Source organism: Aureobasidium subglaciale, assembly GCF_000721755.1.
Source record: "Aureobasidium subglaciale EXF-2481 unplaced genomic scaffold scaffold_3, whole genome shotgun sequence".
In the NCBI taxonomy this organism is placed as follows: domain Eukaryota; kingdom Fungi; phylum Ascomycota; class Dothideomycetes; order Dothideales; family Saccotheciaceae; genus Aureobasidium; species Aureobasidium subglaciale.
This window is the reverse complement of record NW_013566992.1, coordinates 784726-802047: the sequence shown is the minus strand read 5'-3', so window position 1 is coordinate 802047 and position 17322 is coordinate 784726. Positions and strand designations below refer to the sequence as shown.

The following is a 17322-nucleotide window of genomic DNA, read 5'->3' as shown; positions in this document are numbered from 1 at the left end:
GTCAATTGGAGATGACTCAAAGCGTCTCGACTGGCGACACCATGAGCACGCCAATCCCTCCCCACGAGATTTCGAAACCTTAAATCTTTTTGGGCTCCGGTTTGCGACATCGGGCTCGAATCACACAAGGATTCACTGTTTCCTGCATCTTCGCGAAGACCTCACAACGAACATCTAAATCACGGGAACACACAGCAGGGCACTTCAAGAACGGGCGAACATATAGTGGCAATGTCTATCTAGATAGGGCAACGTTCAAGTACATCCCTTCGAGACAGCACAGGGCTTTCCCCCACTGGCAGCAAGGCCAGTGGATATCTTTCCCTCATAAGCGCCGTTCTCTTTGATCTAGAGTAGAGCAAGAATAGCGACGGTGAGAAGTGGAAGGCCTCGTAACAAATGGACTTTTTGATCTTTCGGTCGGGCTTATTGTAAATCCCCCATTTTGGTTGTATCGACGAATCTCACTCCACCGGCTCTCGCCCCCCTCGATAATGTGACATTTACCAGGTGGTCTCAGGGGCGGTCTCGGCGTTGTTCTCAGAGGCCCAACCAGCGTTACCGGTCTCGACGGGAGCGCTGGAGGCAGCCCAGTCAGCACCCTCAGCATCCCAGCTGGAGTTGGCAGCAGCACCGGCGGTGCCAGAGGCGGCAGCGAAGGCACCAGCGTTGGCGCCGCTAACCTCCCAGTCGTTGGCGAAACCGCTCTCGACGGCAGCGGGGCCAGCCTCGTCGGCTCCGGGAACCTTGGCCTCATCCTGACCAGCAGAGTCCTTGTTCTCCTCGGCTTCGGGGTCGCGGTAGAAGTACAAGTCAGTCATGACATCCCATTCGGCCTCACGGCTGGGGAGGGTGCCACGGAGACGGAGAACCTCACGGGCGAGCATCCACCAGACGAGACCGATGGCGTGACGACCCTTGTTGTTGGTGGGGATGGCAACATCGACGTACTCGGTGGGCGAGTCGGAGTCGCAGAGCGAGATGACGGGGATGTTGACGTACGAAGCCTCCTTGATGGCCTGGGCATCGGTGCGGGGGTCGGTGGTGATGATGAGGCGGGGCTCCTTGAACGAGCGGGTGATGTAGTTGGTGAAGTTACCGGGGGTGAAACGACCAGCGATGGCAGAGGCACCAGTGTGGGCGGCGAACTTCAGGACGGCACGCTGACCGTAGGGACGGGCAGAGATAACGCAAATGTCGGCGGGGTTGTCAATGGCGACGATGATGCGGGCAGCAAGGACGATCTTCTCCCTAAACGCGAATCCCAAGTCAGACAATGCTCTCTCGGAAATTTCGAGGCTGCGAAAAGTCGCGGTTTGCGCTTTCGCCAGCAGCTTCATCCAACGCACCAGGTCTTGCCAATGTTGATGACATTGACACCGTCGGGGCGGGTCTTCCAGAGGTAAGGCTCCATGTGGACCTGGAGGTTCTTGGAACCGATGTGGCACTAGAGTCCACATTAGTCGAGGAAGTCGGTATACGGCGCAGTCGCACGAACCTGAGCGGCCAGGAGCATCTCAATGTCTTGGCTGGTGGCAGCCATGGCGGCGGGAGTGTTGGAGGGAGACATGTTGACCGGTATAGATTTGTCGACGAGCTGGTGTCAAAGGGAGAGAGAAGGCGCAACACTGCAAAAGATGTGAAGCCGCGAGTGTCAGGCTCAATTTTGACCGTGCCAAGCTGTGGGCGAACGACTCTCTCCCGGCATTTATCCGGCGCATACCAGGGTGACCTTCCAAGTCTGGACAGCATGGCGAGTGCGAAGACCATCACCATTTATTGCGATCACATGCTGGACAACTCATTTGCCGAGTGAGGCAAGCAGTATTTCATCTCTCCTTCGTTCTCACTTTGTTCATGGACACTTTGGATTCATAGATGGTCGTAGCAGGATGCTTTTCATCTTCAATATTGAAGCTATTCTCTATGGCAGCGCAATTCAATAGCTGTCCAGAGTACAGTCCTGCTCTTCTTGCAGATATCTCGTCTTGTTGTGGCGCTATAGACGTCCAAATGCTGGTTGGGATACATAGTCCTCAGATAGGTAGACTTGCACGCTGTGGCCGCGGGAATGCTGTGCCAAGGCCGCCGGCGAGATGGACGTCCTGCGATGGCATCTCCGTCCAAGCCAAATTTCAGGTCCAGTCAATGCTATAATATACCAAACACAACTATGCCGCCACGCGTTCCCCTCTTCTCGAGCCTGAGGGCTTTGAATGGTTTGTCGAATGTTCAATCAAATGCATATACAGACACCAACGATTTATCCTAGGACATGGCTGTACAGCATTTCCGTCAGTGCAAATCTGTCGAACTTTCGCCTCGACATCCGTAGACCAGGCTTCGACTGTTCAGCAAAGGAGACAACACCGCGACCCATATGCTCTGGCACAAGCACGCGCCCGCAAGGCCGCCAACATCTCACGCCAGGAAGTCCTCGAGCAGGAGCGCTCAGCAGCACTTGGTGACCCCGTCCGCGGAATACCTACTCCCTTTGTCCAGTCGTTCGAGACGGTCATCCCGCCCACTGCCACGCCTTCTTCTACTTCCGACCTTCACACTGCCACACGCAATGAGTCTGGCTCACCGAATCAATCTCCTCCCGGTCCGAACGCCGAGTTGGAAGACTACAAGAACTTCTACCTCACACAAAAAGAAATCGCAGAGGCTTCCGTGCGCAGTGAACAGTTGACTGCTGCCGTCGCCGAACAAGACTTTTCCGAGACAGACGACCCGGAGGTGAAACGAAGCAGAGAACAGGAACGCCAGCAGAACGATCAAGAGCGCAAACAGAAGCACGCGACAGCCACCGAAGCCCTCAACCGTATTGTGTCATTGGCCAATGGCTCATCCAAAGACCGTCTTCGTGTCAATATCCAGCGCTGTGTTGATGCTTTCGGTCGCCACCAGACCGACAAGAAGCTGCCACCCAAGCCCCCGGTCGCCGAGTCCATCTTGCTCAAGAACCCTAGTGCCAACACACAGAAAGTGGAGCGTGCTGGCCCCGATACTGGCAGTAGTGAGGTCCAGATTGCCATCTTGACAGCCAAGATCAAGACACTAGCCGATTTTCTCGAGACCAGAGGCAAGCCAGACAAGATCAACAAGCGCAACTTGACCATTCTGGTTCACAAGAGACAGAAGCTGCTTCAATATCTTAGGCGAAAGGAGAGAGGTGGCCCAAGGTGGCAGCATCTTATCGAGACTCTTGGTCTGACCGAGGGAACCTGGAAGGGCGAGATCAGCCTGCGATGAGGGTTGATAACTATGCATAACTAACAATCTATGTCGAAGGGGGGTATCTGTAAAATTACTTTGTTCCTGTATATCCAATGTCCAATATCCATGCATCACCGCAAACGCCTTGCTGGTGGAAAACACACTTTCTCTCAGTGTCACACACATCTATCCATGTTCCATATCATTCATGGTAGCTTTACGGGCGCATTCACCTTACTCCTCCTCACTCTCCTCATCGCTGTCTGCCCCGCCTTGTTGTCCGGATGCAGCATAGTCGTCCAAACCCCCTTCCAGCTCAAGCAGCATCTGTTTCTCGAGATCGTAATCGTCATCACCGCTGACCGTCGGTCCGCCGAGACTGGATCGATGGACTTGCGCAGGGCTGGGCAGCTGCAAAGCGTCCACATCACCATCATCCTCTGCATCACTGCCCATCTGATCGTACTCATTCGCTTCCTCGTCCGGATCCATGACAAGCTCGTCCTCGTCATAACTTCTTTCTCGGTGTCCGCCGAGCGGACTTGGTCGCTGTGGGGCAGGCGAATCGATATGACTTCCAGCTGGACTGCTTGCTGCACTACGCAGACTGCGCGGTCCTTCACCCAGACCATTCGTGAGTGCAAGACCTAGGCTCGACTTTGAGTTGTTCGAACGATATGATGATCGTTGCGGTTCGTCGCCTTCGAGTATCAGATCTCCGTCATCATCATCATCGCTGTCGCCGTCGAGCGACAGTCCTTCTGCATCACGCTTCTTTGATGGAGGCTTGGAAGGCAATGCAAGCCGAGTGGAAGCACGCCGGTCGAGACGAACGGCGGGTACGTCGACTTGGGTCTTTCGACTCGCTTGTGTTTCTGGATGTGGCGAGCGTGCTGCATGCTTGACTTTGGACTCGTCTTCAGTAGGTTTCGGACTCGCTCGTGGTTTCGGCGGCACTTTGAGATTCTGCGGTGCGAAGGCAGAGGTCTGTTTGCGTACAGATTTGACGAGTGGTGTGTTTGTTCTTGTGGAAGCTTGAGAGGCTGCGGGCGTTGCTATCGGTACGGCCCTGGTGGGGGGAAGGTGAGGACTAGGTGAAGGCTCGACGTCCAGGTAGTGGCGGAAGTCGAAAGGATTGGAAGCGTCTGCATCTGCTGCATCCAGCATTACGCCGCCCTCTTCATCATCTGCGTTCCCGACATGTTCTCCATGACCGTCATCATCGTGAGATTGTAGCTGTGGGTATTGCTCGGCCAGTGTATCAGAGCTCGACTCCCAAGGCGCATGGGTCAAGTTCAGAGTGTACGAGGAGGCGACCTTTTCTAGAACGAAATCTTTACTTTCTTCGTCGAGCAACAGAACGTATGCGTCGTCTTCGTCACAGCGAGTGCCAGAATACTTGTATTCGTCGGCACCGTCTCTCAAGGAAAGAGTGACTCGATTGCCTTCGGGAGAATGGGAGATCGAAGATTCGGCATTGTCAGGATCTGAGAGATCTGGTCTATGGTTGTACTGTATACTAGAACATGACGGTAGATGGCGTCCCAAGCGGATGGTGTAAGGAGCCGTGTTGCGAAGGTCGAAAGCAGTCGAAGAGCGTGAGGAGACTGCTGCCGCCATGGTATCCCAACCTCAACAATCGACTGAACAGCTGCTGGACAGGATGGATAGCTATGGATAAGCGGACACACCAGCAAGTCTGTTGACATGGAGTGGATGAGAGAGCGGGAATCAAGGGCTGGGTCGCGAGCGGCAGCCCCAGATGCACGGCTGTTTCTGTACACTCTCGGCACCTCTCTCCGATAGCAACGGCTGGTGCTGTTCCTTTTTTAGACCTGTTGACCTCTTGATCACTGCGTTTGCTACCGGGAGTGTCCACAGTTCACGAAGCAATTGAAATAGTGGCAGGATCCAACTATTTTCCCGTGTGCAAAAGCTGTTCACGTCACGTCGTTCAGCCAAGTGCCAAGTGGGCAGTAGAACAAAGACAAGGCACTTGGATAAACACGTGCTTTGTTCTAGTCTGGACAACTGGATGCTGCACTAGCACGAGCCTGGGGTCATGAGCACCTTGAGAGCAGCTCCGAAGCTTCTTCACCACAGCACAACCAGATGGCATCTAGATTGACATGTTCTCGAAAGAAATTGGTCCTCGGACATGTTTCAGCTAGCAATCTATATAAGGGATGGATAGTTGATTGGCTCGAGTGGCACAAACTTCGCGGGCGTTGCAGTTCTTTGATACAAGAATTAGGCAATACAAGACAATCATGCGACACAAGTGACCAGGATTGAGTACAGAACAGAGTAGAAGACGAGAATCAAGTTGCCTGCCTTCTCAGACAGCAGCAGCAGCAGCAGCAGCAGCAGCAGCAGGAAAGGGACAGTCTGTGCATGTTGGTATGACGTGGTGGTCTTGGCAGCAGGTGGAACTTCGATGGCCCAAGGCACGCGAATAGCTGCGTGTCGACAGCTGCAAGAAAGAGTTGGCTCCTTCTTCAAATCACCTCCCCAATTGCCAGACAGAAGCTCCCTGTTGGCGTGTCCATGTCTCAGTGATTACAGCATCGTAAGTGGCCCCCAATGGCAGCAGCCCTGGCACGCGGACTAGCGTTTCGTTCCATAAGATGAAGCGGCTCGTGCAGCGCTTTTGTCGACGGCATCAACAGCCACCTTGATTTCGAGACGCCTGTCGCATATCCCCTCTGTCCTCAAAAGGATCCAATGCGGCCAGATGCTTACCTCGCCGTGCCTGCAGCCATGTCGGTAAATCGTTCAAACAGCCAAGTACGCAACCTGCTCGCCATGTTCGAGAACAACAACAACAACAACACCACATGCTCGGATTCCACCTCGCCTGACCGCGGTCGCTCCAACGGCCATCTGTCCCCGGCTTCCAACGGCGACCGTCCTTTGTCCAAAGTTCGTTCAAGCTTCGTTTCTGTCGAACACGGCACACCAAGCAGCCCAAGCCCAGCCATGGACATCGATCCGCAAAAGACAAAGGAAGAATACACCCAGTCCAGGCAGCAGGAGAGCTCTGCAAGTCTGCGTCGTCACAGCTTCAGCCACGACGATTCAAGCGACGCCGTCGCCAACATCAGACAGAGCATGAGCCAGGAGGAGGAACGCAGAGGCTCAAATCCTCTGGTCGCAGAAACCATCCCTGAGGCTGCCATTGAGCAGACCCCCACTGCCACTACTCCTGCAGTCGAAGCCAAGGACTACCTGGCTGCCGGTGAGGTAGCCCATTCCACCAACGCCATGCCCCAAAGCAAGCTTCGAGACGAAGTCGCCGCCGACCATGTCGATGCTTCTGCCACTACCAACCACGCCACAGAGAGTAACGATGCTCGACCCATGACTCTGCCTACTGACGACATGCCTGCCGACAATCCTGACAAGCCGGTTAGAAGCTAACCCCGGGCTTCCTTTGTTGTTTCTGCATGCTAAGTCCGTCTACAGATATCTGGCGTGCAAGAAGAGCCGGGCCCCATGCAGCCTTCTGACCTCAAGGACCGCTCGCTCGTCTCGCCCACTCCCGAAACAAACGGCCACGACACATCGACACCGTCTTCCGAGCTTCCTTCGCGTGCCCGTCGTGGTACTGTTACAGCCGCGGATCCAGGCCCTGCTTCCACACCTCACAGACCTGCCAACATTGTTGCGACTGCCGCAGAGCAATCAGCCGACGCTCCGCCCAAGACACCTATCTCTGTCAAGAAGGGAGCCGCACCTACACCCATCAAGAAATCCCCAGCAGCCAAACCATCGTCTACTCTCTCGCCAAAGCCCCCTGTCCGGAAGCCTAGCAATTCTTCGCTGACTCAGGGAAAGCCCAAGTCCGACGCTGCTTCAACCAAGACGTGAGACTACACATTCGACCGCATGCACATCTTTCAGTCTGCTAACACATCTTTCAGCAAATCGCCTCAGTCTAAACCGACTCGTCCTCGATCGCCCACACGACCCGTCAAAGTATCCTCACACCTCACTGCGCCGACCGCTGCATCATCAGCAAGACATGATCCTCAACCTGCCAGGGCCTCGGTATCATCTTCCAAGCCTGCTACTGCCAGTCGCTCACAAGCACGTGCGCCTGCAGCTACCGCGAAGCCTACAGTCCGACCATCACTCGCATCGACATCCAGTGCACCCAAGAAGGCCGAAAACAAACCGATCCCTGCTGCCAAGGGCTCTGATGATGGATTCCTTGCACGCATGATGAGGCCGACTGCAAGCTCGGCAAGCAAAGTACACGACAAGACCGATGTCAAAAGCCCTCCAAAGCGAACTCCTTCCGTACTCAGATCCAAGAGTCTGGCCAAGCCTAAGATAACCAAGAGCGAAAAGGCCAAGCCTTCACCTTCGGCTGAGACATCAGAGGAAGCAGCAGGCGCATCGACGCCAAAGACAACGTCCGGGGATCGGGAGCATGACAATGCTACATTGGAGGCCACACCTGCGTTCGACGCTGCGACGATTCGTTGAGATGGAATGAGCATGAAAGAAGCGGACGATGATGAGTAAGCGAGCGTTTTTTGAACCGAACGGTGCATCAGGGAGTGACTATACCGACATAGCGCTGTTGGAAAAGAGCGGAGCCAGCAAGCTTAGCATTATACTAGACCAGCAAAGACATCCGACGTGATTGTGTATTTTTCTTTACCAGCAGAGCTTCGGATTTGACATCAGATTTCTCAAAGTGACGAGTCCAGATTGGTGTTTTCTGATGCGGTTCCAGATCAATTGTTCTGAACAATTTCACGGCATCTGCAACATCTAGAGAAGAAGCGATATCAGAATGATAGACAGCGCTTGATGTCGTGCCGTGTTGCGTAAAGTGGAAGGTGCCGAGGTGGTGCAAGGGTGGAGGTGGTGACGCCTTCTATCTAACTCCGTTGTCGCCGCTCATACCTACAACACTCGACATTATCATCAACCCCAACCATGGAAGGAGACAACATTGTGCCTCGAATACTTGGCTTACCGGCTGAGCTAATTCAGAACGTACTCCAGTTTTTAGAACCGACATGTTTGGTTGATGTAGCACTAACATGCCGCTTTCTTCGCAATCACGCCTTTAGTGACTCTCTGTGGCAACAGCACGTCAATGATCAGATTCCAGATACTCTGACCAGTGCTGCTCCTCTACCATCATTTCGGGATTTATACATCACTCATCATCCTTACTGGTTTCTATGCCGACACAAGATCTGGTTCTCGGATAGTGAGCCGAACGGGAAACTTCTAATCGCTCGCTATGATCCACGTCGAGGATGTATCGAGGCGTATGCCGTAGTCGCCGAGCCAGGCATCCGTAAATTCGAGCATTGGGAGCATGACGAAGATGTCTCAATCCATACTTTCAATCCGAAAGTGCAACTGGACCTCAATTCACCGGTACTCAAGCTCGACCCCGGGAACCCTCGTACTCAGGTTCGTCTTCCTGAGGACGACGATGATGACCAAGGCGACCAATCTCTACCCCTACTCTCACGCGAAATCATGATGGATTGCTCTGCTCCACCTGGACTTTATACCTCTTTCATGCTCGCTCGCGATCTTCCCGAAATAGCAATCGGTCCTGGGACTCGAGTATGGCCGCCTTTGAAAGTTCCTGCAATTTCCCGAACACGCAATGCATCAGCCCGAGCATTTCAAGCACTATCACACAGACCATCAACGCTGGATGAAGTCAGTCAAAATACATTCCGACTAAGGAAGTGGGTTGAGTTCTCCGGCCGCCGTCATAGCAGCTCGATAATGGCCTTGGGTGCTGCCGAGCGCATTCACAATGCTCTTGGCTTTGGTGGCTTCGCTCCAACTCTGATGCATGCTGGTGGGCACGGTATGACGGTCCGAATGGGCGAAGAAGTATCAACGTATGCAACACTGCCACAGAGTTGCTATGTGCCTACCAAAGAGAAGCCTTGGCAGGGCATCTGGTGTGGTGATTATAGCGGACATGGCTGTGAATTTCTCCTTGTCTTGCAACCAGAGAAAGATGAAGAGATCGCATTGCCTGATGGAATGAATCACATGCTCGAATGGCTGGCCACAGGCTATTACCGCCGCCAAAGCAACAGCTCACAGAGCAGTGACAGCAGTTACGCGAGTGCTCAGGAAGACCAAAATGCCGGTTCCAGCCTGTCATCTCCCTACGAATATTCAGCGCCGGCCACGTCTAGTTCGGAAGGGCCAGATATCTACACTGGACGTATCGAGGCTATCAAGCTGACAGGCGACCCCAACGTACCACGAGGAGAATATACATTCATTGCTCCTGACATCAGTGAGGGCGGACTCGTACGAATTGCAGACGAAGCTGCATTTAGGGGCGCAAGAGTTGTCAGAAGTGCTGGACATATTGCAGGAGTGGGCTTTGCACATGGTAAGAACAACTTCATTCTCAGGTGTTGAAGAAAGGCTAATGGTTCTGACCGATTGACAGATGAATACATGCCTTCACAGCTCATTCTGATATCCCCCGACTGCCTGGCACAACACTGGATAGAGTTTGGACACATCTCCTACTACCGCCGTGTCGACGTTGATAGTCTTTGTCAGATATCACAAGGTGCTGGAGGACCTCGCGTCCCAAGACCTCGATTCGATCAATCTTCGTAACACAACATACAAGAGCCGAAACATCACCCTAATTCAATATTATGGCAAGAGCCTTCTCGGTTGAGACACGATGGTAGTCCCTTCGAGTGTGAGGTCCCGTAAGGTTCTGAACATGAATTCTGCCCATGTCTTGATAGTTGCCGTTTGAATATCAAGACTCAAAGCGCGCCGATTCGTAATGAGTTCCTCCTTTCCATTTTCCAGAGCCAGTCAAGGGTCTCGAGACCACAAAAGTGTCAATCCCGAATATTTCTAGAGGCCAATCTATCTAAACACAATGTGGCCATCTGGATCCTTGAGCATCACGCGGCCATCAGCCAGATGCATCACTTCGAACTTGGCCTTTGTGTCCTTCTTTTGAGCACTATTCAATCTTTGCGGCAACTTTTCGGTGGATCTTGCATACAGCGCAGCCCAGCCATACTGAGGAGCAGCTGCGCGTATGGTTTCTGGAAGCTTATTGGGACTCCAGGGTGGCGTGCCATTGATGTTTGCGTTGAGGAAGTACTCCACTCCCTGGGTGTAGCGAAGGCCTTGGATGTCAACAGAAACTCTGGAGAGAACTTGCATCATGCAGTATACTACGATCCAGCGTCCAAGACGACCTTCGTGGGTATCAATGGCTCGATGCTTGATCGAGGCTTCGTGATTTTGGAAGGCTTTGCAGAAATCGGACACTATGTTATCGAGTCAGTCCACCTCTTGGATAGAAGAAAGCTTGAAGACATACCATTTGTTTCGGCGTTGGTAGCACGTGTGTAGATGTCGTGAAGATCCGGACCTTTGTTGCGATGCTTCTGGACAGCCGGGATCAGAGATGACCGTCTGGCGCCCTTTGCGCCTTCCTGCTCTACAACTACAGTGGGAGAGTAGACCGGAGCCTTCGGCTCGAAGTACGTCAGGGGATCGAAACTATTCCGACTATCCCATGTGGCGAAGAGATGGCCTCTGTCAAGTCCACAGCCGAAGGAGTCGGCATCCGCATCCTTCGCCGCTCCACGCTGGATGTTAGTGTCGACAAGAAGGTCATAGAGGTTGCCAAAATCCTTTTGCAAGCGCTGAACCATCGAACGAGTTAACCAATGAGCACTGCTCTGATGCATAGGCGGCGGCCATGTTCCGTATAACTGAGCATAGTATCGGTGAAGGAAGTTCTGGAAGGCTAGGAGCGACTGCTGGATACCCGCATAATCCTCGACCTCTCTCATGACGGTAGGACCAATGGCAAACACAGTGAGGGGTATTTCTGTAGTCATGAGACTGTAATGCATCTTTGTGCAGCTCTGCTCTAAGAGAGCCCTACTTGTTGGCGAGAGTTCTTCCAGAGACTCTTGGTCCAGGTGTCCACAATTCAGCATGCCCACACAGTGAGCAAAAGTCTCGACAAATCCCCTTGACCAACGAGTTTTTTCGGTCCAGGCCAGAAACTTGCATATATCGGCAGGCCTGTTGATAAAATTGTCAAACTTCATATTCTCTACCAGATCATGGACGAAAGCGGCCGCTTTCTCTGGCTGGTGCTGCAGCTTGAAGACATGTTTGGCGACGATCTGAAGATCCTCAAGAGCAGAGACCAGAGTGTTTCCGATGATGGGCTTGCGTATGATTGTTGCAATGAAGTTGCGAATGGCGAGATTGTATCTGTTAATTTTCTCGACATCCTCGCCGAGCGGCGGCAGTCTGAAGATGTAGTGTATGCCCCTTTCACAAACACATTCTATTGCATGGTCAATACCTCACGACCCGTTCTGTCTGGAAAGCACGCGATAAGAACATACCACTTATCAGTGAGAGAAGATCGTCGGATCTGGTCTCGAAGATGATGTTGCTGTCAAAGCAGACTTCTTGGTTGCCCAATCTGACTTTACAGTCGCCTTCGTGGTCCCAAAGATCGTCCTTGAAGAGTTTAGTTGGTGCACAAGTATTGCGCAAGTTTCTAGCACTCACATGTCCGCTGTAACGAGACACTCCATCAGCTTCGCCCTTGAAGACAAGCATCCAGCTCTTGTTGATGCCGTTTCTGATCAAATTATCGATGGAGGCCATCTTGGAAATCCAAGGCTCGGCCGGCACTGTGTCGTCCGCTATTCGAAGTAGAGGATGAACCATGGTGTTTCCAGATATGTCGTTTATGTTGTCGGTGTTTGCCATGGTGAGCGTGTGGTTTATGGTGGCTTATCGCGCTTATCGCCAGTGTCGCTTGGATTGTTGCCAAACACGTTGTGAAGTCATTGATGCTCCAGATACTCACAAGTCGAAGTGAGTTAGTGCAACACATTGTCACTCACCAGCTCTCTGTTTCTACCTGACGGGAGACATTGTTTACAGTGAAGATACGCTGTCTCAAGGCACGAACCTTTCGGATTTAGAGCCAATGCTCCAGGATATGTCCTGACTGGCTCTCTGTCTTGATTTCGCTGATGTGGGACATGACAATGCCTTACTACAGCTCTGTGATGCTCTGCTTTGCTCTGCTCTGCTCGTTGAAGGAGGGTACGACAAAGCTTAACATGCGGGAAGATCGATACTCGAGTGAACTAAGAATCAAGGCCGAAGTGGTCTGCTAGTAGAAACCATGGCAATCTAAGCGATGCCTGGATCAAGAAAAGTTGGCGATGGCTGTATGTGATCTAGGCAAAGTGAAGAGACGACAAGATAGGCGCGGGAGGTGAAGCAGAGGGTTGCCCAGGGTGCAGAAGTGTGGCTTTGTGGAAGTGCTGTGATTGGCTCGCGATCAGTGTGACTTCCTGTTTTCCTCCATCGCCCAACCACCTTCCATGCTTCCACAACTTTTGCCAGCCCCGCGCTCTCTCTCGGTCTTGTCAGATTCCACCAAAGAGGCCAAGAGCGATGCAAAGATGTCAGCACACGCAGCTGCATGTAATATAGGATCCCAGCCTCTGCAATCAAGATTTTCATTGTTCGTGGATGCTGCGCAAGCAATCGTCATCACATTGTACAAATACCCATCGTAGTCTCGTCACTTTGTAGCAACCAGGCAGTATTCTCATACTACGTGCTACCTTGAGCACCTCTGGCCTGATTGTTTTCACCCGTGCTGCCGACTCAGCGTAAGAGCTCTCGTCGCCCGCCTTTCTCTCCACCTTCACACCTTCACGCCCTCACGCCCTCACGCCCATCACAACCATGGCGCTATCAGGCTTTCTCTTCCTCTCGTTTCGCATCGCGCAGACTCTCACCCTGATCCCAATTGTGGGCATGCTAGCGTGGTTCGTTCACGGTTTCGTCGTCAACAACCAGCTCACACCAACCTTCATCCTCTTGCTCTTCATCACCTCAGTACTGGCAGCAGCATGGGCGCTTGCAACGCTTGTGACCTACCTGCGTGCTCGTCACTCCGCCTTGTTCGTTGCCTTGGTCGATCTCGCTTTCGTGGGCACTTTGATTGCCGCCGTCTACGAGCTGCGTGCCATCACCAACCAAGATTGCTCCAACTTCAGCAGCGGAAGCATCTATCTCAGTCTTGGGCCCTTCGGATACTACGGTCGACAGAGCGGTAGCGACTGGTCTCTTCACATCAACAAGACTTGTGCCATGCTCAAGGCCTGCTTTGCGCTTGCCATCATGAACATCATCTTCTTCTTCACTACTTTCGTAAGTCTCTCATTTGGTTCAGCCAAGTGGTCACTAACCAGTGTCTCTCTAGCTGCTCGCACTCCTCGTTCACAGGAATCATCGCGATCGCGACACTGTTGTGGTGAAGAAAGAGTATCACAGCACACGCCACGGTCAACGTCGCTCCAGCCGTGGAAGCGTTGATAGACGTAACTCTCCTCGCCGCTCACACCACAGCAGCAGCCGACGTTACTATGTCTGAAGAACATACGATCCAACGCAGAGGCAGTCTACATATTCAGCCTCCTCGTACGAGCCGCGAGATTTCCCTTCTATGCAATTTCTCCTTGACGACGACATGAACCATTCAATATGCCTCAGCAGGCATGCACCACGAACTTACCCTTCAGACAGAGTTGTCCTGCATAATCTGCTTTCCATATCTTACGTAGCACTCGGCATGATTTGCTAGACATATGCTTCGTTGCCCATCAATGTAGTCAACGATTCCGGATGACGTCTTTGTTTCTAACCTTTCCTGCTCTGATTACAATATCGACGATACTTGAAAGCAGTTCTCACTCAAATGACAATCGGGTGAGCGCTTGATAAAGGACTAGTTACGTGAAGCATTCATTGATAATAAAGTTTTATGTTTATATTGCGGTCGTGTGAGACCTTGAATTGATCAATCCCAAAGCCCTTCTAGGTCATGCAGAGCAACTCATAGGTATATTAAAAAAGGATAAATGAAAACGCCGATCGCTAAATGCCATAAGAGTCAAACGCGATTTCATGACAGCAGTCATGCTACTTAGTAGACAATGGCAAGCTTCGAGCGAGCACGCATCAGGTGTCCGTACTTGTAGAATACGAAAGGCACCAGGGTGAGAACGCAAGCGATGAGCGACAGGATGAGGCCGGCGTACTGACTGCCTACATTATGAAAGAACTGGGAAGCGAAGAGGGGTGACACAGCACCGAGGGTGTTTCTCATAAGACCCTGACCAGCGATGGCCGAAGAAGAGCTCTCTCCGTAACAATCGGCAGTGTAACTGTAGGTTGACTCGAAGATGAAGTAGACACCGAATGCGATGGGTGCAAGGGCGATGGTAGGGCCGACCCAAGACAGATATCCATACTGAGTGAAACTGTAGATGAAGAGACCGATAGGCATCCAGACGGCACCCCAGAGAGCAGCCCAAAGACGGTCCTCAGGCACAACTTTGTGGTTGGGGTCCTGGGTAAGACGAAGGTATCTTCTCATTTGGATGTGGTGGGCCAACCAGCCGAGAGTAACACCAACACAAAGCGAGATGTAGGGCAGACCACCAACACCCTCATTCCAGCCACGCTTCTCTTGGAAAGTGATGGGAATGACGGACAGGAACAAGAAGACTATGAACCAGGAGAAGGCGATCCAGAGACCGAACAAGAAGACAACAGGCTCGGTGGCCAACATGTAAATAGCCTTGACCGAAGAGGCCTTAAGCATGGCCTGGACACTGGGGGTTTCAAAGTCCATGGCGCTCTGGTAGCGATCATCACCGGTGGCCTTACGAACAGCTTTGGCACGCTTTTGAAGCTCAACACCTCCACGAGTCTCCTTGAAGAAGAAGAAGATACAGATGAGGAGAGGAATGTTGCTCAGTCCCTGGATACCCTCAATCCATCTCCAACCAATGGTCATATCGATGAAGCCGGCATAGATGGGGGCACCGACCGTACCGAGGATGGCAACGTATGAGAAGAAGGCCATGGGTCTGGCGCGCTCGTGAACGTCGTACATGTCGCTGAAGGTGCCACCAACAAGGATAGTACCAACACAACCAAAGAGACCAAGAAGTGTACGCATGACGAGGATGGTGGCAATGTTCTGTCCAAGAGCAAGACCAATGAAGCAGAGACAGAAGAGGAAGTAGGCACCTGCATAGATGATCTTACGGCCAACAAGCTCGCAGAATGGAGCCAGGAACAGCGGAGCAAGGGCGCAGGTCATGTTGAAAGTGAATAGACCGAGTTGACCCATCTCAGTTGAGCGATGGAATTCGGCGGTCATGCTGTTGATACCGGAACTGTATGCAGTAGTAGCGAGACCGATGAACAGGGTCATGAGGTTGAGTTGTGTCGAGATGAATCGTCTCTTCCATTTTCCCCACTTGAAGGGGTTTTCTTTGTCGTCCGGTGCGAACTTGAGCTCGACCATCTGCTTGTCGCCCTGGTTGATGACCTGAGTGCGAGTGAGAGGCATGTCGATGTCGACCTCGGTCAAGGGGCCATCGAGGTTGTAGTTCTCGTTCTGGCGAAGCTCCTCGAGATGCTTGCCACCACATAGCCAACCTTGTGAGTGAGGCTCTACGTTGGTCTCTTTCTTATCGGTGCCATTGTCGTCGATTGATCCTGAGCGAGGGGACTCGGAGTCCTTCTCCTTGTAGCTCTGGCCTGTCCAAGAGGCGTTCCTCGAAGGATTTGTGAGTGAGGGGTTCCTCAGATGTGTAGGAGCGGTGTTCATGATGGAGAATGACAAAACGGATGCAAATGCAAAAGCAACCCGGGGAGGGATGGAGCAACTATATACGATGACGGAGAAGTGGCCCACGAAAAAACTCGCTCCGGGGAGCCTTGGAAACAGTTCATCATCTTGTGACCAGGCGTACCCACTGCACAACCGGCGGTGGCACGACAAGCAAATGCCAGTGAGATCACATTCTCAACCTAAGGTTCCTTCTCGGTGGACGTTGAAGGGTCCGCGATGTGACCGACTGACGGACCGAAAACTCAGACTTACGGGTTGAGCTGCCTCTGCTAGCCGCATGTAGCAAATTCGTTGCTTCGTATCATACCTTGTATGCCATTGGAACATGGGGTCATCAAAACGTCTATTCCTCGAGGCGAATTGTCATAGATCTCGAGCTCTTGCATGTTTTGCAAAGCTGGACTCGTCGGTGACCTTTAGGATAAGCTTCGACGTTGAGCAGAGATGTTCAGCAGCAGAACTGGAACGCGAACTTCGCGGGCCGCGATCCGCCAAGAGATGTCTACTCTCGAGCTCGAATATGACGTCGCACTTTTCTCTCCTCGCCCCAACGGACAAATGTTTGCCTACAACTCCTTGCCGAGCGACCGATTCATCTGACGTGCAACGCCTCTGCATCGCGGAAATCAGACAGCGGTCTGTCATGCGTTTGGCGAGAGGTCCTAGGGCTGCGCAGTAAGAAACTGCTCTTGGATGCTCCGGCTCCCGAATCTTCACCTTCCACCGTCTGCCGGCGGCAGTCTCGGCATTCGGACTACCTGGTGTGCTCGTGAAGATGATACGAAGAAGATATGTAGGAGCTTACCGGGTATCGTCGTGGATATCTCATATGACGCATACTTTAATCATTTATAGGAGGGCATCGAGTGTGGGTGAGATGTTTTATGTACGTGTTATAATGCTGTATACCATTTTTCCTGAGCTACCTCGGAGAAGATTATCAGTAATAGCTTGACCTTAAAGGGCGCTCAGCATCCAGCATTGTTCCGCTATGTATTTTCCATGTACAAGGCGTCCACTTAATCATAATACTCCACGAGAACGTCCCCAGAATACAGGTAGGACGGATATTCGAATACCGACGCATCGCTCACTATGGTTACTGGCACAGCCTCAAATCGCACATGTACCATGACCTGTCTGTCTGTCAGAAGATTGATGAAACTTATGCTCCTCTGTGCCGATCTTTTCGCGTGGGTTCACCATGGGGATGAGTTCAAAGTGACACATGTTTTCTTAAATCAGGCATTCATCTCGCGTCTCTTGCGTAGATGACGCGACTGGTAGGACCTACAACACCGTCCTCGTGGGAAATCGAAAGACCAGTCTGTACGATCATCGATGAGCAATCTGCTTTCCCT

General features: G+C 52.3%; 8 protein-coding genes across 8 annotated transcripts; 4 read left to right on the top strand and 4 right to left on the bottom strand.

Moving 5' to 3' along the window:
* Positions 1–211: 211 nt before the first annotated feature.
* AUEXF2481DRAFT_36957 (uncharacterized protein) lies at positions 212–1431 on the bottom strand. The gene has a single exon (XM_013491408.1). It carries the CDS (start codon positions 1338–1340, stop codon positions 504–506), a length of 837 nt encoding a protein of 278 aa, XP_013346862.1. The 5' UTR covers positions 1341–1431; the 3' UTR covers positions 212–503.
* A 742-nt stretch (positions 1432–2173) lies between these two features.
* On the top strand, positions 2174–3255 carry AUEXF2481DRAFT_2397 (uncharacterized protein; the record flags this gene model as incomplete). The annotated part of the gene is made up of 2 exons (XM_013491206.1): positions 2174–2219; positions 2273–3255. 2 exons carry the CDS (start codon positions 2174–2176, stop codon positions 3253–3255), a joined length of 1029 nt encoding a protein of 342 aa, XP_013346660.1.
* A 198-nt stretch (positions 3256–3453) lies between these two features.
* On the bottom strand, positions 3454–4839 carry AUEXF2481DRAFT_26825 (uncharacterized protein; the record flags this gene model as incomplete). Its single annotated transcript, XM_013491303.1, has 1 exon — positions 3454–4839. One exon carries the CDS (start codon positions 4837–4839, stop codon positions 3454–3456), a length of 1386 nt encoding a protein of 461 aa, XP_013346757.1.
* A 944-nt stretch (positions 4840–5783) lies between these two features.
* Positions 5784–6763, top strand: AUEXF2481DRAFT_36955 (uncharacterized protein). The gene has a single exon (XM_013491407.1). It carries the CDS (start codon positions 5980–5982, stop codon positions 6637–6639), a length of 660 nt encoding a protein of 219 aa, XP_013346861.1. The 5' UTR covers positions 5784–5979; the 3' UTR covers positions 6640–6763.
* Positions 6764–8169: 1406 nt separating this feature from the next.
* Positions 8170–9849, top strand: AUEXF2481DRAFT_2394 (uncharacterized protein; the record flags this gene model as incomplete). The annotated part of the gene is made up of 2 exons (XM_013491205.1): positions 8170–9613; positions 9674–9849. The coding sequence occupies 2 exons, from the start codon at positions 8170–8172 to the stop codon at positions 9847–9849; spliced, it is 1620 nt and encodes a 539-aa protein (XP_013346659.1).
* A 28-nt stretch (positions 9850–9877) lies between these two features.
* On the bottom strand, positions 9878–12216 carry AUEXF2481DRAFT_487066 (uncharacterized protein). Its single transcript, XM_013491621.1, has 4 exons — positions 11797–12216; positions 11628–11745; positions 10580–11566; positions 9878–10526 (listed from the first exon to the last, which is right to left on the bottom strand). Exons 1-4 carry the CDS (start codon positions 11998–12000, stop codon positions 10114–10116), a joined length of 1722 nt encoding a protein of 573 aa, XP_013347075.1. The 5' UTR covers positions 12001–12216; the 3' UTR covers positions 9878–10113.
* Positions 12217–12910: 694 nt separating this feature from the next.
* Positions 12911–13963, top strand: AUEXF2481DRAFT_485991 (uncharacterized protein). Its single transcript, XM_013491620.1, has 2 exons — positions 12911–13464; positions 13517–13963. The coding sequence occupies exons 1-2, from the start codon at positions 12997–12999 to the stop codon at positions 13685–13687; spliced, it is 639 nt and encodes a 212-aa protein (XP_013347074.1). The 5' UTR covers positions 12911–12996; the 3' UTR covers positions 13688–13963.
* Positions 13964–14239: 276 nt separating this feature from the next.
* AUEXF2481DRAFT_46097 (uncharacterized protein) lies at positions 14240–16240 on the bottom strand (the record flags this gene model as incomplete). Its single annotated transcript, XM_013491467.1, has 2 exons — positions 14240–15745; positions 16214–16240. The coding sequence occupies 2 exons, from the start codon at positions 16238–16240 to the stop codon at positions 14240–14242; spliced, it is 1533 nt and encodes a 510-aa protein (XP_013346921.1).
* Positions 16241–17322: the final 1082 nt, after the last annotated feature.

Bases quoted from the DNA above. Each gene is read 5' to 3' on its own strand.
- AUEXF2481DRAFT_36957 (XM_013491408.1), bottom strand. From the start codon at position 1,340: ATGAAGCTGCTGGCGAAAGCGCAAACCGCGACTTTTCGCAGCCTCGAA.
- AUEXF2481DRAFT_36955 (XM_013491407.1), top strand. From the start codon at position 5,980: ATGTCGGTAAATCGTTCAAACAGCCAAGTACGCAACCTGCTCGCCATG.
- AUEXF2481DRAFT_485991 (XM_013491620.1), top strand. From the start codon at position 12,997: ATGGCGCTATCAGGCTTTCTCTTCCTCTCGTTTCGCATCGCGCAGACT. The intron at 13,465-13,516 runs GTAAGTCTCTCA...GTGTCTCTCTAG, and splicing joins TCTTCTTCTTCACTACTTTC to CTGCTCGCACTCCTCGTTCA.
- AUEXF2481DRAFT_487066 (XM_013491621.1), bottom strand. From the start codon at position 12,000: ATGGCAAACACCGACAACATAAACGACATATCTGGAAACACCATGGTT. The intron at 11,746-11,796 runs GTGAGTGCTAGA...AAACTCTTCAAG, and splicing joins TGTCTCGTTACAGCGGACAT to GACGATCTTTGGGACCACGA. The intron at 10,527-10,579 runs GTATGTCTTCAA...TCGATAACATAG, and splicing joins TACCAACGCCGAAACAAATG to TGTCCGATTTCTGCAAAGCC.